Below are 20,111 nucleotides of genomic sequence, written 5' to 3'. Positions count from 1 at the left end.
TAGTTAGCCAGTCAGAAAGTTACTTCGGTAGATGTTTATGAATCAGTGTGTTTTTTGGTTCCTTAGTTATATATATACTGTATATATGTTAGTTAGTTAGTTAGTTAGTTAGTGACATATATGGTTATTTAATCACTTTGGTTGTTACTTAGTCACTTTGTTGACTAGATGGTTAGCCAATCAGTCAGTCAGTCAGTCAGTTTGCTTTGTAGATGGTTAATTCATTAGTTTGTTTGTTGGCTACTTGGTTAAGCAATCATGCAGTTAGTTAACTAGTTGGTTAATCAGTTTGTGATTTAGTCAGTCACATATTTGGTTAGTTAGGTTAGATTGTTAGTAGTCTAACTAACAACACTGACATGATTCGCTAATCAAAAATAATTGACTACCTATCAACCTAACTAACTAACTAACATACATAAATCGCATCGAACATAAGGTCATTAACAACTTTAACACACACACACATTTGTACAGCTTTGAAATAAATAAACTCATCCAGACTGATTTGAATTTTCTTTCGTATATTAAGTATAATGTATGTATGTATAATGTATAAATAAAATATGTATTGAGACAGTGAGTTTGAAAAGTCACAGTAAACGACCGCAACATCACGACTGTAGAGGCTGAACAACAGCACACGTTGTCCTTTATAACTGACCTGAGGCACTTGAGTGGAAACACACTCACACAAGAACTCGTCTCCACATCATTGTCCTCGCTGTCCTCAGCAGCCGCCGCCGCTCCTCCGTGTGTTCCATTCATGTCTCCTCCTTCATGGCAGCGGGGAAGCAGCTGAGCTGGACTTCCTTTAATGAGCTGCCTTTGTACGACGTCGTCCTTCTACAACCTGCTGTTCACATCCAAATCAGCCATTACACGCCAGTAAAGGCTGTTCTTACATTCCACTGCACAGGGACGGTCAAGCCTGGGCCATAACAAAGAGAGATGTCCATTCAAAGGAGACACACAGAGGTAATAAGAGTCCAGGATACACAGTGAACCAAAGAATAAAAAATAAAAGACATAAAAGCTCACACCACAACCAAAAGAAGTTAAAAGATATAAAACACAGGTAAAAGTAACAGCCACACAATAAAACACAATAAAAAACGAAATAGTCGAGACATTTTTATTACTTAAATAAAATAAAATTCTGGATTTGGTGGAACAAAATGCAACAATTTCAGGTGAAATGAATATAAGAAGGTGTTTAAACCTTGATGTTCCTTTCAGCATTTTTTAAACCATATTTTGCATTTACATGTTTGTTTTTTGTCCTGTCCTCGTCTTTATTTTCATCAATCTTGAATTTGTGTTTTTCACTACGATGATGATGATGATGATGATGATAGATGCACAACCTTGAAGCAGCAGGTGCCACTTTCTTAGGCAAAGTGCAAATAGTAAAGTAAAGTGTAAATAGAAAAACAGGCTGGTGAGGAGACACATGTGTCCCATATGGACTGAATGACACACAAGAGGCAGATAATCAATCAATCAGGTAATCAATAAAGGTCCCATCAATTCTCATGGTAGTAGAGGAGGAGGAGGAACTGTCCAAGGTGCTGAAAAGTGTCCCCGAGCTCATCCGGCGGGGGAGGAGGAGGACACCACGAGACACACCCGCCGGAGCCCATTGGTACAACGTCACGCGCAGAAACTACCCGAGCAAGGAAGGTAAATGAATTACAGATGAAAAGAGGAGGAGGAGGAGGAGGAGGAGGAAGAGGAGGAGGAGGAGGAGGAGGAGAGAGGGATAGAAAGCTGAGGATGCAGGTTTGGTCCACATCACATCACATCACATCAGGAGCGGCGGCGCTTCGGTGAAATCCAACTCCCACATCAGCTGCCAGTGAGGAGATGCGTCTGCAAGAGCTTTAACTCGAGCCCTTTTACACCCTCTTCCTCCTCCTCCTCCTCCTCCTCCTCTGAGGAGCATCCCGCGCACTCATCTCCCTCCGACGCGCAGACAGCCAGGCAGGCAGGCGGGTTGACTCGAGGCAGACACGATGCTTGGAGCTCCTGGACGTGGGACAGGAGCGGGATTTACTGTGCCAGTGTCTCTGCAGCCGCAGCTGATGCCGCTGCCGCTGGTGCTGCTGCTGCTGCTCGCGTCGCAGGCTGCACACGGACTGTTCACGGACCATCTGCTGGTCCAGCTGCAGGAGGACGCGCAGGATGAGGCACACCAAGTTGCAGCACAACACGGGTTCCAGAGTGTCCGGAAGGTCGGTTCAGACTGTTACACATCACTGGTCTCACTCTAGTCTCCTGTTTTGTTTGTTTTCCATTATCTTCTTAATAAATTGTGATTGCAAATGCAGATATTCACATTTAAACGTATAATAATGATAATGATAATATGTTTTGTTTGTTGTTAGTTTGTTGCTTTTCTCAGTGTTTTTAACAACACTCCACTTTTTACTTTGCTTTTTCTCAATTACTTGTTCCTAATTTGATGACGTCATTACCAGTTAAATGCAGGGTCTATAGTGTGGAGGTTCCCCATTGACTCGTTGTGGTCCATTCAGCTGAGGATTCAGTCCATATTATAGGGCTGAATGATTCCCCTCTGACCGACATCGCTATAAAGTTTAATAATGACTGTTTACGAAAGAACACCAACACAATATGGGGAATTTAAAAAGATATGAATTCCTTCGAGTGTATGTTTAGGACATTATCATTTCTATTCTGGTCCAGATTTTTCTTTGTGTCCCATTAGGGCAAACATATGGAATTACAATTGTTCTTGTGATTGCAGTTTCATTTGTGCTATAATTTTCACTACATTGTCTTTAAAACTTGATAAAGCATTATAGCATTATAACAATAAAAATACAAATAAAAGAATACAGAACATGGTGAAAATACTTCACAATTTTAAGTTCTCATCCTTGCAATAGAATGTAGATTATGTGACATTTTAAATTAAGTATGTTTGTAATCTAACATCTGTCAATAACATTACAGGGTAAAGTCTGGGTCAAATGCTTCAAAGGTTATAAACTGCAGCCTTTACGATTTGTTAATTGTGATTTGATTCTGTTCCAATTGAACAGATCATTTCTACGACAGCGTTTCTTTTACAACATTCAATTCTGGAGTTGACGTCAGTCCTTGACGTTTTGACTTCTCTAGTCTTTATATGTTTCAGGCCATGTTATTATTGAGTGTAATTTCTTTAAACTCATGTTAATCATGTTAAACTCATGGGCTTTATAGGTCCACAGTGTAAGATTTGGTGACATCTAATGGTTTGGGATTGTAACAACAAGACTCTGCTCCCTCACCCTTTCCTTTTCCCAAGAGTGATAGGGAACTACGGTGGCCTTTGTCGACCACAAAAGGACGTCAATCCTTGGTGGTACAAGATGGCGGCCTATAAATTTTCAGTAGCCTACTTTTTTTTGCTCAGGTGTGTTTACATAGCTGCTGAACATGAAAAACTAAATTATAATTTCATCAGATTGCCGATTATAGCAGTGGTCACCAATTGGTGGCCCGTGGGCCAAAACTGGCCCGTCTGCATCAGTATCTGGGCCCGGGATCAGAGCTTTTATTCTGAAAAAATATGAACTTATTCAAATAAGCCTAAACTAAAAGTTTGTTTTGAAAAATAAAAATAAAAACACTGCTGCTGTCATGGAGACACCTATGTTAGGCTCAAAGGAGAAGCTGTAGTTCATAAAACTCGTTTCACACACGTTTGTCTTTGTAATAAGTTTAAGGGTTTTTGTGACTGAAGACGTTTTAAGACACTTTGCCTGATGGAGATACCATGTTTTGGCCCAAATATTCAATTGCTTACGAAAGAATTGGCCCTCGACCACATTTACTTGCTGATCCCTGGCCTATAGGTCATGCTAAATAAAAAAGGATATAAGACACTCTATATTACACATTGTTAAGCTGCCTCAGGGATTAAAAACACACATTTCTCTCTGCCTCTGGTTTTTGTTTGGCGCTGACGCGACATTAAATTTCACTTCACCTGAGACGACAACAACTAGCTCAGGCAAACACACGGCGCGCTTTACAATGTGTCACAAGAGGTAACAACGAGCCATTTATGGCAGACTAATAGAAATAATCTGTGTGTGTGTGTGTGTGTGTGTGTTGTCACATGTCAAAATAAAACGTGTGGGTGAAATTGGCTGCAGCTCTGGTCAGTGATGCGTAGCAGTGAACAGACGAGTGTCTGAGCTGCTCTGAATGAGGATTCTTTCTCTACACTCACACACACACAGACACACAGACACACACACACACACACACAGAGGAAAACAAACATTTTCCTGTGCCTGTAACTCATCATATTGTGACATCTGCGTGTCGGGGTTTGTGCAGCATCAACCCTTCCTGTGATTGCTCGCTCATTTTCCTCGTTGGCACTAGATCACTCGACCACAACAACCACCGCCACCATTAACACCAACCCCCCACCGCCCTCCCCCCCCCTCCGTCTTCTGCTGCCTCCCAGGTTATGTAATCGGCAGCTATATTTGTCTTGATGGTGCTGTGCATCATTTAACAATGTCTGTGCTGTTTGAATTGTCTTCTCTTGTGAGGGACACAGAGATTTAAAACAGACAAACACATATACAAAGAAATAACGTGCTCTGTTGTGTTAACATTTTAATTCTGCACAATATTCATCTCTTTCATTTCATTTCGTTTGTAAACAATGGTTGAGATCGTAAGATTCCGCCAGTCTACTGTGTAATTTATATTTAACATCCCTAACTATATTATGTATTTTACTAATGTTTCTCACCGGCTTCTGACAGTATAAAAATAACATTATAATTCAATACTACTACATATTCTACTAATATAATACTGATATATACTATATATAATACTAATACTTCAATAAAACAGTATAATAATAAAAAAGCTAAGACTAAAACCCTTAAATATCTCCCAAAAATATAAATACTATAAAATGACATTAAAAACACAACATAGTAACAGACAAATACACTAATAAGGAATAATAATTAAGAAAACAACATGAAACATAAACATAAACACAAGAAAAATGTGCTGGGGAAGAAATATTACCTTAATGTGTGTGGAATATATAAAATAAGAGACATGAGAGAAATCACAAAATGAACCTTTACTGTATTAAAGATTTTAATCTTTTCTGTTTATATTGGGCAACAACAAAAGAATTAAAGATAAAGAAGTTAACAAAAGTAATCCTCATCCTCGTCCACATCTGAAAAGATTTTGTTTTTTTAAGGATTGACCTGCTGCTACCGAAGCATAAGGGAGATTTTAATCTGTGCCCGGAGCCGCAGGGAGAGCTCAGTCTGGATGATGCGTCTCATTTCCCTGCCCTTGTGATTTATTACGGTTGATTCCGGCCTCTTCTTTTCTCCCGCGCCTTAAAATAGCTCCTCGGTGAAAGCCGGGGGAATCAGTGCCCTTGTTCCCTCGTGGACGGTGACCCGCTGTTCCCTCTCCTCCATTTAAGAGCTATTTTTTTTGTGTGTGTGTAAAGTTCGATTGCTGCCTCAGCTTGTTCTTGTTCTCACTGTTTTATTCTCTTGCTTTTCTTTTTTTAAACCCTAGCTTTCCTTCGGAGACGGGCTCTTCCACTTTTATCCTCAGGACTCTTTGAAGAGGAGGAGCAAACGCAGCGTCCGCAGCAGAAAGCGGCTCCAGGAAGACCACAGGGTAAGCACACACACACACACACATATCTAGGGTTTCCACAAATCCTTGAAATCCTTAAAAGTTTTTGAAATTGCCCTATACGGACATGGGTCATTGAAAGTGCTTGAATTTTGTGCCAGAAAGAAGTTGATATTTAGGTAAATTTCTCCCTTGTGACGCCACCTACTGTTTCATGCCCTACATTGCTTGATGTACATAGACTAGGCCTACGCAGGTGTTATGGACACTGTCCACTGTCTCTCTCCCTTGTTGACGTGAGATTCCGTGCAGAACAATAACGTTAAGAAAGAGAGCGGAAATGACGTAAATTCCTAGATCTCTGTCTCACCAAAGAAAATTCCCAAAGACTGACTTTGACCCAAGATCCCAAGGACAATCACGTGTCCAGAGCGTGCTGCAAATCAATAAAAGTGGACGCCATCGTGGATGAAGCGGCTCTTACAAGTTATCCTCCCCGTCTTAAGCTGCGTCAGCACATTTGGTCCTTGAATTTGAGGGGAATTGATCCTTGAAAGCTCTTGAAAAGTGCTTGAAATTGATGTCAACCAACCAAGGTGTGGGAAAACCTAAACAACATTCATAGTGAGGACTCTGAAAGAATCGAACCTTAATCATCACAATTAAATACCTAACAATAACCTTAAAACCAAGTCTGAACATGACCAGCCAAAATATCCTCACTTTCACACAATGTCCTCACTCCCTATGGTTTATAAGTTGTTTTTATATATATATATAAAATATCACAGGACATGGCACCATAGCCACCCGTTCAATTCTTACTAGTGCTATTGCAGAAATTCAGGAATAGGTGATGACCTGACCAGGTGATAAAGCCACAAAAACTCAGAAGTACGCGTCGCGTTACCATGCAATAGTAATGTGATTGTTGCCTTGTGCTTTGTCCAATGCTATTAACCCCCAAATACGATCCATACGAGCGTTTCTTAATAGTAATGGTTAAAAAAGACTTGGCCAAGCAGTAAGTTACGTGTTCTAATTGGCTAGCGCCTGATGCCATATTTGCAGAATGTGATCTGATTGGCCGACACTCGACCAATCTATTCAGAGTGAATGAGAAACCTTTCAGATGATGCCTTCACTGCATTCTCTCTCATTTCAAAAGGGAGAACCTGTAAATCTTTGCATGATAGAGAATACCGTGACTACTAAATAAGTTGTAAATTCATTTCAGCTCCACCTCCTACTAAAAACCCACTGTGGGATCCTGAATAAAAGCTCCGTCAGTGAAAAGTGGACGTGGAGCGACAGACAATCAGCCGACCTTTAATTGTGGTTGTGAGAGGTCCACGGACCTATGGTACGTTCCGGATGGCGGGTCTCAGCGGGATGCTCGACACGCTCGTATGAGACATGGCAGCAGCTATTGATCTCTGTGCATCTCTGGAATGTATGAGTGTGATTTAATGTCGCCGGTTTACCATCGCTGAAGTGGCTTCACTGCTCGTTTGTCACGTTTTATATCTGCAGCTCAGTCAAAAGGAAATTAGCTTTTTTTTCGCCCTTTGACGCAGGGAGGTAACGGCGCTACTGATGTCACAATATCGTCACAACAATATGGGGTTTTTGAAACCTTTGTGGATCTGGGTGGTTTCATACGATAGATGATGGTCTTTTGGGAAGATGGGAGTCAAAATCCATCCAAAGAAACCATTGTCTCATGATTACCCATCAGGCTCTGCCTCTTCAGAGCTTGTACAGAAAATTGCAGACACCGCTGTGATGGTGTGTTCCATTCACATCAGAAGTAAGAGCTAGGAGTGAAGTCACCTCTGAGTCTACTGTGTTTCAGTCGAAATGTCAAACTAAGAAAGTTGGAAATTCTGATTTAAGATTAACAAGGGGAACAAGGGCCGTTCTCCATGGAGTTTGCATGTTCTCCAGGTTCTCCGGTTTCCTCCCACTGTCCAAAAACATGCAGATTTTGGGATTGGGACTGTCGACCTGTCCATGGTGTGCCACGCCTTTCACTCTATGTCAGCTGGGACTGGCACCAGAGGATAAAGCGGTAGAAGATGGATGGACTATAAGTAGTCGTGACGTACAGAAGAACTTCAATATAGGGAGACAAGCTTTTGGACAGTTTCTGCTTTTCTAAAGCATTGGAGGAATATTGGTGTTATATAGTGTCGAGAAATGAGAAAAGAGGACAAAAGAAAACATTAAGAAGACACTAGACACCAGACTGTGGTGACCTTCACTTATTCAGAGCTTTATTACTGACACAATATTGTGTTGTATGTTGTCATAAGGAAATAAATGTGTAAATTGACTCTACAGTTTTGAGTTTAAGTTTAAGCTTCAATAACTAATCATTCTATGTTTTAAATGAGTCTTACCAACAAATAATATTTAGTTTGCTTATGTATAAAATACAATTTCTATGACTGTTGGGTAAACTCACAAAAGTACACATTTTGAGTGAACGAATGATGATCAGGCAACTTTAAAAATGTATAATGACATTAAAATAAAGTACAGAACATGAAACAGGCTGTACCTTAAACATACAGCAGTGGGTGGAAAGTTTGAGTAAAAACTATGTTCCAGGCAAAGAGAAGGTCAAATGGGCAGGTGACGACAGTGACTGGTCTGGGAGGTCAAATAACAACGTCCTCTTTCAACACCATGGACTGTGGACATTCAAGAACACGACTGATACCATGGTGTCTGGAGGTACTGTAGGTTTTTGAGATTATTGATTCAAATTAAATAAATTAATTTAAAAAACATTACACAGTAGTTTACAGGCTAAAAAAACAACACAGTTTTGATTGTAAAGGATTCATTAAACACTAATTTAACACATAACACAAAGTGTCTAATTGAGTGGCAGCTCTGGATGTCCTGTAGTGTCCCAGGAGCCTTGTTCCATGTTGGACTCTATTAGTGGAGAAGCTAGATCCACCTCAGACTCAGCCCCTTATCTTTTCCTTGTGTCCTTCGTCTCCGTCTCACTGCTTTCTTGTCGTTTTACATCTCAGGCTTGACATTGATTGCAAATGTCTGTGCGACCACTCATCCGTGCCTTCACACTATCTTTCCATCCATCTATCGATTCATCCATCCTCAGTTCCTTCCTCCCTTATTTTAAAAAGGTATTTAGATTTGCCGAGGAAGTGGGAGTGAATAAACACAAAATAATTTCATTTTTCTTTTCATGAATGAGCAGTATTCTATGACCCTGAAAGCCACATGTCTGGGAGGATTTTATTTTTATTTTTTTATTTTTTTTGAAACGAGGGCGAGGAGAATAGAGGGAGGCAGCACAGCTCTTTGATTTGAAGTGAACTGAGGCGTCGTGAGATGTGAGGAGGCAGCGGGCAAAGGCGGAAAAGAGTGATGGAGGTGCACGGGCGCCGTTTGATGTTGTGAGTGGGCAGCGTGACATGCCGTCTCAGGGGAAATACCAGCTCTCCTGCCAAGCCACGGAATAAATGGATGATGGACGGAGAGAAGGAAGGGGGCGAATGAGGGGATAATGTGGAAAGTGCTGGCAGTTTTCCCACAAATGTGACTTAAATTATGTGATGTCAAAGTCTGATACCTCATTCCCAGTGGTAAAAAAAAACCCCATAAAAACATGTTTAATTCCTGGTTAAGGTTTTTTCTTTCTTTCACACACATTTAGTCTTTGTTTGCTTTATTGTTGAAAGCAATAAAAAAAAAAGCTAGCTGCAAAGCTAGGAACGCGTGCTATCTTCCACCTGTTAGCATAGCTTTAAATATAATGAATGTTTTTTAGCTAACCTTACATTTAACCCAAATTTTTATATTTAAAAGAGTAAAAGAGACAAAATACATGTCAATGTAAGGCAAGCTACAGTTTTAGCTAAACTATGTTGCTCAGTTGTGCCAGTACACAAAAAACTTGAGGTGTGTTCCACCTCTGCTATGCTAGGTGTCAGGGTTGTTAGTGTTAGCAGGATTCTGGTTTAGCTTGTGGCTAGTTGTAAGCATGTATGAGTCTTCGTACTATCTATTAACTTTGATGAATTCAATTCTTAATTTTTACGATTTTGTTTCACTGTTGTTTTTATTTATCTGTGTACCAGCTTCGTCTGTTATTTCAGGGGGTTAGCACGTAGCGAAAACCACTTTAAGTCTGATCCAACCGAAGGTGTCGCAATCGCATCATCTCGAATGTGTTAGTCCGACTTTGAGGAATTTGATTTAGTCCAATTTCAGTCGTGTTTACATGCATTACATGCAAGTTTAAAAGTTTAAAAGTGTAGTCTTAGTCAGGCTAACACAACAATTAGCAATTTTTGTTTCTGTTGTTCCTGACACATTTCACACACGGGTGGAAAACAAAACACATGACATTTTAGTGATTTTTAGTGAAGACAAACATAGTCGAATGATTTCGTATCCACCAATGACTTGTTATGTAAAGGACTTGCTGGATGGATTGATTTACAGTGTGTGTGCCTCCGGATGATGATGATGATGATGATGCTTAGAGTGTGCCACAAAAGAAAGATGTGGATGAAAAGGCTCTGTCCATTTTAAAAGGCCCTCCTAAGTGCTGCTCTGCTCTCTTATCTGTGGCGGTAAACACACCGGACAATGACTGCTCCTCTCACTCACACTAGACTGGATTTGCCAAGGACAAGCACAAACAAAATGCAGCTTTGAATCCATGGCGAGCCATAAAAAGAAAGGGGAAAAAGTCATTTCATTTTTATTTACATCAATAACTCAGGTATAGAAATGGAATTGAAAGGATGTTTTGTCAATGAAGCGTCTGGGATATAGATTTATTTGTGGTATTGATGGTTTCCTATTAAGGAAGTCCAGTTTCAAGCCTTTTCTCGCACGCCGAGCTACACAAAAGAAGACACACAGTGATAGGGAAAAAAAACCCCACAATCTGAACTAAATTAAATCGCTTTCCTTGAGACCTTGACAACAGATTGTTGTTAATACATATGGAAAAAAGCCAATTCACTTCAGGCCTGGTTTAGTTATTGATCGTTTGCACTTAGCCTCCATTTTTTTCTTATCCAAATGGTTACATAAAAACCTCAGAGGGGAGGGAAGGCCGCTTCAATTCAAAATGGCTGCCGCTGATTACGACTGACCTCATATATTAAAAATGATTTAAGTAGGATTTCATAAACACGGGGAAAATAAATCACATAAACACATTTTACAACCTCAGAATAGAAAGATGGTAAAAACAAGTTCCTAATGTTGACAGGGTTGGATCAGAAGTGTGCACGGAACAACAAAAAATGTTCAAGAAAAGTGGGAAAATTAAAGTTAATGCACTGAAAATACAAATACAAACATTAGGAGAGTAACTGAGGCCAAAAAGGTAAATACAGCACAATCACCTTTATGTTACCTCTGTCATATACTGTATGTATCATACAGTTACTGGCCACTTTATTAGGTACACAGGACGGCTAATACTATCAGGAGTGGCACCTCCTATGGTCTTCTCCATACATTGGTTGTAACGTTCTCCTTTGGCCTCTCTGTATTTTCTCTCAGAGAACTGCCACTTACGGGACATTTTCTCTCTCTTTTTGAACCCCAGAGATGGTTGCACTTGGAAATATCAGCAGTTTCTGAAATCTTCATGTTCAAAGTCACTTAAATCACTTATCCTCCTCCTCTGTCTGCTGCTTGGTTTGAACTTCAGCAGGTTGTCATGACTGTGTGACTGACTCAGTAGATATTTTGCGAGTTGAACGCGTGTACCTAATAATTTGGCCTTGTGAGTGTATACTGCGGTGCATTGTGGCAGCTTTCAGTCAGCAAATTTGCAATCTATAGCGCAGCTGTTCGTGTCTTTGAAGACTCGCAGAGGCACATCTGAGTGTAATTGCTGTCGGCTTCCTTTTTGTCGAAAATTAAATGTAGTCAGAGGGGGGAAAAAAAACGTCTCAGTCATTTGTGGGGCAGGTGAGTCTGGAAGCTTTGGCTGTAGCGGCACAGCCTCAATTTGGAGAAAAAGATTAGGCCCTTTAATTTATAATGTTCTGCCCCCTTTTTTTGTTACTGAAGAACACAGCTGGGTTTTGTATGGATCGTACGTGAGGGCGGCTCTCAGACTGAACGTTTTTGGCATTGTTGAGATGGTTCGGTCACGTGCAGACGGGGGGACAGCGATTATTTAGGACAAAGGGTGTTGCAGATGGAGCTGCCGGGCAGGAGGAAATGAGGAAGACCACAGAGGACGTTGTGAAGGAGGACTTGAGGTCAAAGGACACAAGAGAGAGAGACAAGATGATCTGCTGTAGTGACCCCTAAAGGAAGAAGCTGAAAGTGTTTTACTACTTTATATGGTCATTACAGTTCTAATTTCCCAGTAACAATGAGGGAGTTTCAATTGGAGCGCCCCCTGAAGTTGCAAATTCCAATTGTTCCAATGAGTTTACAATTGAAGAGATCACTCCACTCATTAAACTGTCTTAAGGCTGTAGTTCTTACAAATGTTTTGCTGAACAAATCTCTTTAATTAACTGATTCTAATGATTCAATACACAGGAAACAACTGTTGATTATACAGTAAAGTAGGAGAGGATCTCTTGAAGGTTTTAGGTTGCTGACCACCAGCAGATCATAAAGATGTATCATCAATTATGGAAGCTAACCGAACGCAAACACTAGGAATTGCAATATCAGCAAGAAAAGTTGTCATTAGACCTTCTCCTCAGGTGGCTTCGCCCTAATTTCAGCACACTCTCCCATTTTTGGCTCTGCGTTTGCCTATTTTAATAAATGTTTAATTAGGTTATGATTGACTTCAAATTGATATGTTCCCTTTCTTCTGTTCTCCAGGTGAAGAATGTGTTTGATCAGGAGGGTTTCAGTCGTCAGAAGCGAGGCTACAGAGATCTCAACGACCTTGAAGTCAATATGAGTGACCCTTTATTCACCAAACAGTGGTATCTGGTGAGTAATGAGCCCAGCAGCTGCCCGTGTGCCCGCCTGACCTTTCACACCGAACCACATTCTTCAACCATAATTACTCAGAAGCCAGGCATATTCCCCACTGCTTTCCGAATCAATGTTGTTATTCATTCCTTAATTAGCCCGGCCAATATTGTCCGTATCAACTCATCGCTGCGTCCATGTCGCCTAGTTACCGCCCCTCTTGTTTACCTCCTAACTGACAAGCGTGACTTTTACGCCACGGCAAAGTTGCCGTCATTCACTCCGGCGTGTCAGATGAATGCACCGTATCGCTGACATTTACTTCCCTTTCCACTCACCTTCACTCTCCCACCCCCGAGCGGCCCTTATCTGCAGCCGCCCTCCTTCCACACACGTCCTCCACGCTGACTAATTTCCTAATGGTGGCCCACCTGGGTGCCATGAGTCATGGATGTTCTCCATGTTGTCTGAATGATTAGATAAACACAGGCCAGGCAGACGGAACCCCGGGGCTGGATCTGAACGTGGCCGAAGCCTGGCAACTGGGCTACACGGGCAAAGGAGTTACCATCGCAATCATGGACGACGGTGAGCAATAATTTCTACCCCGGAGCCTTGTCTGAACACAGTCAATCACACTTGTTTATGTGAATTAAATTGAATCTATTTAATTAAAGCTGCTGTCAGTGCAGAGACTGAACAGAAACACATGTAACCAGCTGTCATAATGTAATGAATTATACCTTATTGTGTATTTTCCTCTAAATACTGACATCAAACACAAAGTGATTGAGACCAAAACGATACTCAGTATCCGTGTTGGTGAGATACTGGAGAAAAATCTCTGAAAAATAAAATCTGATATTGTTCATAAAGCCTACGTATCACGTAAATGCATCACTAAGCACAGTAAAAATTAACATTAAAAAGCACTAATATTTTAACATTTTAACTTTAATACTTTCATCTTTGGAAGTAGAATAATTGGTGGTTATTGCTAGGTGGTGCAGTAAACTGAAACAGCTTAGTAGATTCTCAGTAAACTACAAAGAATGTTGGATTTAAATGTATCTATATCGGAGAATTTGTATCAAGCCATCCTGAATTCAAACTCTTTTTGTTGTTGCCCCCTAGTCGTTACCATTTGTGATACTGATACATGACATATCCAAGGTGATGTTTCACAAATCTTCAATTTAAGATAAAAAATAGAAAAGAAAAGAGAGGATGGAACATAGTCAATAATTTACCTAAACAAGTGCAAGTTCACAAACTGTGGTTTGATACCAGTGAGACACTAGTGAGGTCACACTATCCTCTGTAAAGCGCCCAGTTTCATGCCTTAATCACTGATTAATGTCAAAACTCCCATTCCAGGCATCGACTATCTTCATCCAGATCTGGCATCAAATTATGTGAGTATCTCAGTCTTTTTTTGTTCATTTTTTTGTCTGATTTTCATGCTTCTCCTCATTTATTTGAAGTGCTGTTAATAAGTGAAGCAGGGGTGGATTTCAGGCGCTCCATGTGGCGTGCCATTGGCACTGACAGGTGCTCTCCTGCTTGCCCTCATGGCTGCCGAGTCTCCTTGTATTCCTGGAGGACGCGGAGACAGGCAGACGGCCAGCCAAGCTGTTTAATGTTAATGCACATTGCACTGTGGCAGGCACAATGGCAGGCCGATCTGTCACGAGCGCAGATAATGCCAGGGTTGTTGGCGCTGCATAATGTGATGTTCCATCTCCAGAATACTGATAAAACTCCTAAAGGACAATAGGTGTTGTGAAGTGAAACAAGAAAAAAATGCACAAGACTTAGTTAGGATGTGAAAGGAGTTTCAAATGTAAGCGATCTTTAATGACGAGAGACAGAGGCTCAATACTTTTATCAATCCAAAACTCGCCTGCAGGGTTGGGCAAATATTGATAAAGCACTGTGTATCATCCTGATTGGTGAGATTATACTGGCACCAAACATCCATGCTTTCATTGAGATTTTCCCTCTGATAATATGACTCACTGTTAACTCCCTGCTGTGTCACGTATCACAGGAATGAGGGTAAAATAAACGTTGACAGACCTTTTGTGTTTTTCAGTCAGACAGATATCACAATGGATAATTATAGTATAGTCATTTAATATATTGATTACTGCAGAATTGCTGTATGGTACAGAGGTTGTCACGATAAAAATGTTCATGTCAGTAAATATGGATAATTTAGGGTTAAACTTCTTTATGAGCAGAAAATGAAAAATCACTTGTTAAACAGAGAAACACAAGAACAGTATGTGGTTCTGGATATGAAGTGTTGTTCATCTGTAAGTAGTTCAACCTTTAACTTCACACTAATCCCACAGACGCAGCAATTTACAACTCAGCATGTGTGTTACACGTTTGGAAAATCAGAGACAGTGTGACAGTAATAACACAACCAGCACAGTGATTTTGCTCAATGTATAGTTGCACACACACGCTGCTAGCTTCTTCTAATAAGGATTTTTAGCAGGCTGTACACTGAGAGGCACAATGTACAGTTCTTTATCACAGTTCAGCTCCAGCAGCTGCTAGCTGGTGAGAATTACACCTAAAATAAACACAACATGAAACAAACCATATCACGACACCCTTGGTTTTACTATAGCTAGAGTTAATTACCACACACAATAAAATACAAAACACGAGATGACACTTTAGCTAGCTAGCAAGATCACCGCAAAAATGTGCTAACTGCTAGCCACTAGCGCAAATGTGCTAACTTCTATTACATATTACGTCATATTGCATTTAAATTGGGAGTCGAAACTGGGAGTGATGTTCAAGTTGAGAAGTCGGGGAAAAAAAACATGCATGTATCTCAGGCTAGCTATTGCCGATATTACCACTTGATAACGACGCCCTACACAGAATTTTGCGCACACAAACAGCGTAGCATCGTGTCCACTGTAAAGTTAAATAGTAATATGTGTACTACTGATTAAATCTAAAACAAATAAGACAGAAGTGCTATTAGTGGCAAAAATAGCTGAATGTTCAGGGTTATATACGAGTGGCAGCCATTTTGGACTTCTATGTCATGGTTTGTGAGGATTGGGTGTGGCGGGAAAAGTCGATACAGTGAAATATTGCAATGTTTGTTTTTAGCATATCATTTTTTTAACTAATGTTACAAAAACACTTAACATTTTGTGGATTAGCATGAGAAAAGATTCACGTTTCAGTCCACTAGATACTCGATACTCACTAGAGCTGTTGTGTGAGCGTGTCGCAATATAATGATTTTGCAAACACTCACAATATTGTGATAATATCATATTCCAACCCCTAGTGTGGATGCTCTGAATTCCCAAATTGAGATTCTAAATTCTCATTTCAACAGCAATAATATTATCATTGTGGTGCAATTCATCCTGTAATTCCCACTCCTACGTGCCAGTAATTTGCATACTTACCTCACGTATTTGTCAGTATGCCGTTGCACAGATAAACAAACCAGATGTCCTGCTCCCTGTTATTAGTAATTAGTTTAATGTGGTTTTGCAAAAGTGTGTTTGTTTTCTTTCTTTGTTCCCCTCTGTGTGTTTGCCTGGGTTTGCCTGTGTGTGTGTGTGTGTGTGTGAGCGTGCTTCTCCCCCCGTCTGTGACCAAAGATGAGCCTTCGCCCAAAAATAACACTCGGCCTCAGCTGGGGTGATGCAGGAACACGCTCCGCTGAATAGAGTGATCACGCTGTGCACAGATCTGAAATGTGTGTGAGTGAAGAGAGACACACCGTATGTAACCCTGTTTTGTTGCCGTTGTCATGGTGTTTCAGACACAAAATGACCTCCTACTCTCAGCTGAAAACATAGAAAAAGAGAACCAGATTTGGGGATTGATTGGACGACAACATGTTTGTGGAAAGGAGTTGAATCGCTGGTTTCTTTTTATTATTCTTCTTCTTATTATTATTATTATTTTATTTAACATTATGGCTGATATAATCATCATACCACCCATAATATACATTTTGCTATGGTGAATTAATTGCGAGACGGTGGGCCTGAGATGAAAAATGTGTTCAATTTCACGGTATATTTATCTCCAAATGCCAGCTGTCAAAGCAGTTTGCATACATCCACGTAGATTTTGGTATTAAACAGATAACTGATCTCATAGGAGAAGACATAACATATTGTGCGTTTCCTGCTCTTAACAGATGACAGTGTTCACTATCGGATGGTGGTAATAGTAAATGTGGCAGCTGCTGAAATAACCGATGAAGTAAATCTAATTGTCTCATCTAGACTATAAGATAAATTGAGTGTGATGTGAGTGTACAGTTAATCTTTTTTGTCTCCAGGCTAAAAGCACACGAACACGACTTGATGAGAACCGTGTGAAAGGAGCAGCATTAGTATTATTGGGATTTGCACCCCTTCTGGGGAGTATGTTTTTGCAAGTGTACACCCTGGGAAGTTACCATGACAACATGTCAGGATGCCACATCACTGTTTTCATTTGTGAGAAGTTCGAGATGGGTAGAGAGATAAATGTAGGAGATTTAGTTTTGTGGTTGCATGTCACAAAATGCCCAAAATTTAATTCAACCCTAACCCGGGGCTTTACCATTGCAAACTGAACCGTACCACGATGGAATCAGATGGACACTTTGAACTTTCTGACACAAGTGACTGTGGGAAGTCATGCACAGGACATCTCGAACTTTCAAAGATCTTAGAATGAACAGGTGTTAAATCTCAGGGGCGCGTTCAGACGGTCTGATCGTGTGATCTTTTACAGTTTTTGGGTGTAGTAATTTAATGGACACTGCTGCTCTGGTGTTACTATGTTTGAAATGCTGCACAACATGTACAAATAGACTAGATTAGCTTGGCAAACTTAGCTACAATGCTAAAAAAGATAATCTTCAGAAAAATTATTTAATATACCACAATTTAAATGTAGTAGCTTGCAGCTGTACTTACAGTGGTTAATCTTTATCTTTCTGTGAAAAGACTTCTAATATAACATTTATCATGTATTACTGTCAAGCTGATGACGCCATTGCCAAGCGGCTATTGCTTTGATTTATTTATTTTTTGCTATATCAGTCTCTAGAGAAACGGGGCATGCTGGCTTCCGCTCGAGCATTGACGTTGACGTTGAGTCATTGCTCTTTCAAGTACCATTCGCTGTGAGGACAGTGGACAAACAAGGACCCCATGAGGTCGTTTATGACTGGGGCTCAGTGCCTTTCACTCCATGATGAAAAGGGAAAGGAAATAAACACACTTCTGCTCCTGGTGTGAGAAAAAAAAAAAACACAGACAGGATTTATGTGTTCTGTCTTTTTCTTGTAAATCGAGTAATTTGAGGAAGATTTTTTGCAGCCTTTGCTAAATCTGACCGAACATTTTCATATATTAGTTATATTTCTATAACTTCTTTGCAAAGATGTCCCTTGTTGGAAGGATCGCTACGCCACTGCGGTCCAAAGTTGAGGCTGCACTTTCCGTTACTAATAGTCAACTATAAATTCAGCCAGTAATTAACACAAGCACTATTCCAGTAAAGGCCTGTACATACTCAAGAACAGAGAAACGTGTTCTCTCTCCCACAGGGAGTCATTATTTTCTTGCAGCTCTCGTTTGGGAGTTCCTGCAGCTTGTTCTTGAAACATCATCTGGCCAGATCTTTTTTTCTCGTGTGGTGTCCGACACCTACTGAGTGACTGGTTAATGGGTGAATGTTGTCATGCCCTATGAGGACTTCCCAGGAGTTCTGCACTTGACTTTCTCGTTAAGTATGAAATGTCCTGGCCAGAACTGACCTTGTTCTTGTTCTTGCCACCTCAAGAAAAAGAACAAATTTCTCTTTTTCTTCTTGAGCAGTATGTACAGGCCTTAATTAGCAGTTTCATGAGGACAATTCTTTTCACATAAAGGACTGCCAATGCTAACAAATGATGTGTTACTCCCGATTTTTTACCATTCAGTCCAATCCAATCAAGTTCCAATCCACCAATCAAACAATACATAAGATACAACCCTCAGAGAGAGTGGTGACAATGCATTGCAATGGTTATAACTGGGAAATTTGATTTGTAATCTCTGACAATAACTGCCTTCACTACAGAGAAACCACAAGAAAAAAGGCTAAAGCGTGTGTTTATTTGGGGTCAGGACACACAAATGTTTGTCTCTTAACGACGTGCAGATCAACAGTTTTCTATGGTAGCATTCGTGCCCACTGCAGGCCAAGTTCTTCACACAAAGTAGGTGCCTCCCTCTTCCAAACTCCCAAGAAACCACCAGCAACAAGTAAAAACAATCATTTTTAAGTTTCATCAAAGCACAAGCACAGAATGTCTGCTGGCAGTGAGCGGTTCATCAGAAGTCCACTGCAGTCCACTTCAGCTGTGGATGATCACGCCTCTTATCCTGGAACCTCCTGTGCAGGACCAATCAGCTGCCTTGCAACCAAACATGCACACCTGCAATCCATCTCACACTCACATGCAGACACACACAAGGAAAAAGCAGCCACGACCTTGGGCTTGTAACATACGCCTACTGTGTTTCTTTATCTAAAACGTGACAAACGTTATCGAGATGAACAAAAGGCTTTTATCTGAATACCAAGGTGAAATGACAACCTCCTAAAAATGAAGCCAAACCTATTCATTACCATTTATTATCTCTATATTCATCCATGAACACATACACAAAACTTTTTACCACCTGACCTCTTACATCTCCTGAGGTGGTCAGGATGTGACGAGTTGGAGGAAGCATTTCTACTTTCCACTGGTTACCTGCTCCACGTTGTAATCATTACGATGTTTCTCCATTGGGTCAGAAGCTTTTTCTTCGTCTTCTTCTTCCCCCTTCTCTCTTTGTTGCCCATGAGTCATCTCGTCTAAATGTCAGCCAGCAGTGCTGACAGGCCAGGGCATACAAACAGCCCCCGAGATTGATCTGATGTGTTCACTTGTATGGATAATGAACAGCAGGCTTTGGCTTCTCCACACTTACGACCACACAAAGGCACCTTTTGCACAATGGACAGCGCTCCCTGCCTCTGTGTGCTTTGGCAAGGAGTTACAGAGCGAGGAAGTAGCATCAGACTGTTCCACGGATGTCGGTTGAGTCTCTGTGTGTGTGTGTGTGTGGGAGATATGGCTATTCTGATAATTACGTTATACAGTTAAAACGTCTCTCTGGCAGATGTGTGTCCGACGTCTTTGTTCCGCTCCTCTTTGTTCTGGTCCTATTACTTTGGGCCATGTGGAATTAAATGCGAGCAGTGTTTTGGGTCATTATTTTCTCAGCTTGAAATCCCTGCAGTGACCACACATTATTCCCGTATTGCTGCAGAGTAAAGATTTGTAATTAAATATTGCATCATGGTGCTCAGATCACTGTCTATGCAGTATATATATATATATATATATATATATACACACGTGATGTCTGGGAAATGCAAATTCCAAGATCCCTGGCTCACCAAAGAGAATTACAAAATCTGGC

The 20,111-nt window shown here is 40.7% G+C and overlaps 1 protein-coding gene across 1 annotated transcript in view; it reads left to right on the top strand.

The window, feature by feature from the left end:
* The first annotated feature begins 1,737 nt into the window (after nt 1-1,737).
* The window catches only part of pcsk2 (proprotein convertase subtilisin/kexin type 2), a 37,267-nt gene continuing 18,893 nt past the window's right edge, over nt 1,738-20,111 (top strand). Inside the window, exons 1-5 of the mRNA XM_058652260.1 lie at nt 1,738-2,234; nt 5,590-5,694; nt 12,508-12,621; nt 13,083-13,191; nt 13,981-14,018. Of these exons, the coding sequence (XP_058508243.1) occupies nt 2,016-2,234; nt 5,590-5,694; nt 12,508-12,621; nt 13,083-13,191; nt 13,981-14,018 (585 nt within the window). The 5' untranslated portion in view covers nt 1,738-2,015. The remainder of the gene's footprint in view (nt 2,235-5,589; nt 5,695-12,507; nt 12,622-13,082; nt 13,192-13,980; nt 14,019-20,111) is intronic.

The sequence above is a fragment of the Solea solea genome, chromosome 15 (genome assembly GCF_958295425.1).
Source record: "Solea solea chromosome 15, fSolSol10.1, whole genome shotgun sequence".
Lineage (NCBI taxonomy): Eukaryota > Metazoa > Chordata > Actinopteri > Pleuronectiformes > Soleidae > Solea > Solea solea.
This window is presented reverse-complemented; position numbering and strand designations above follow the sequence as displayed.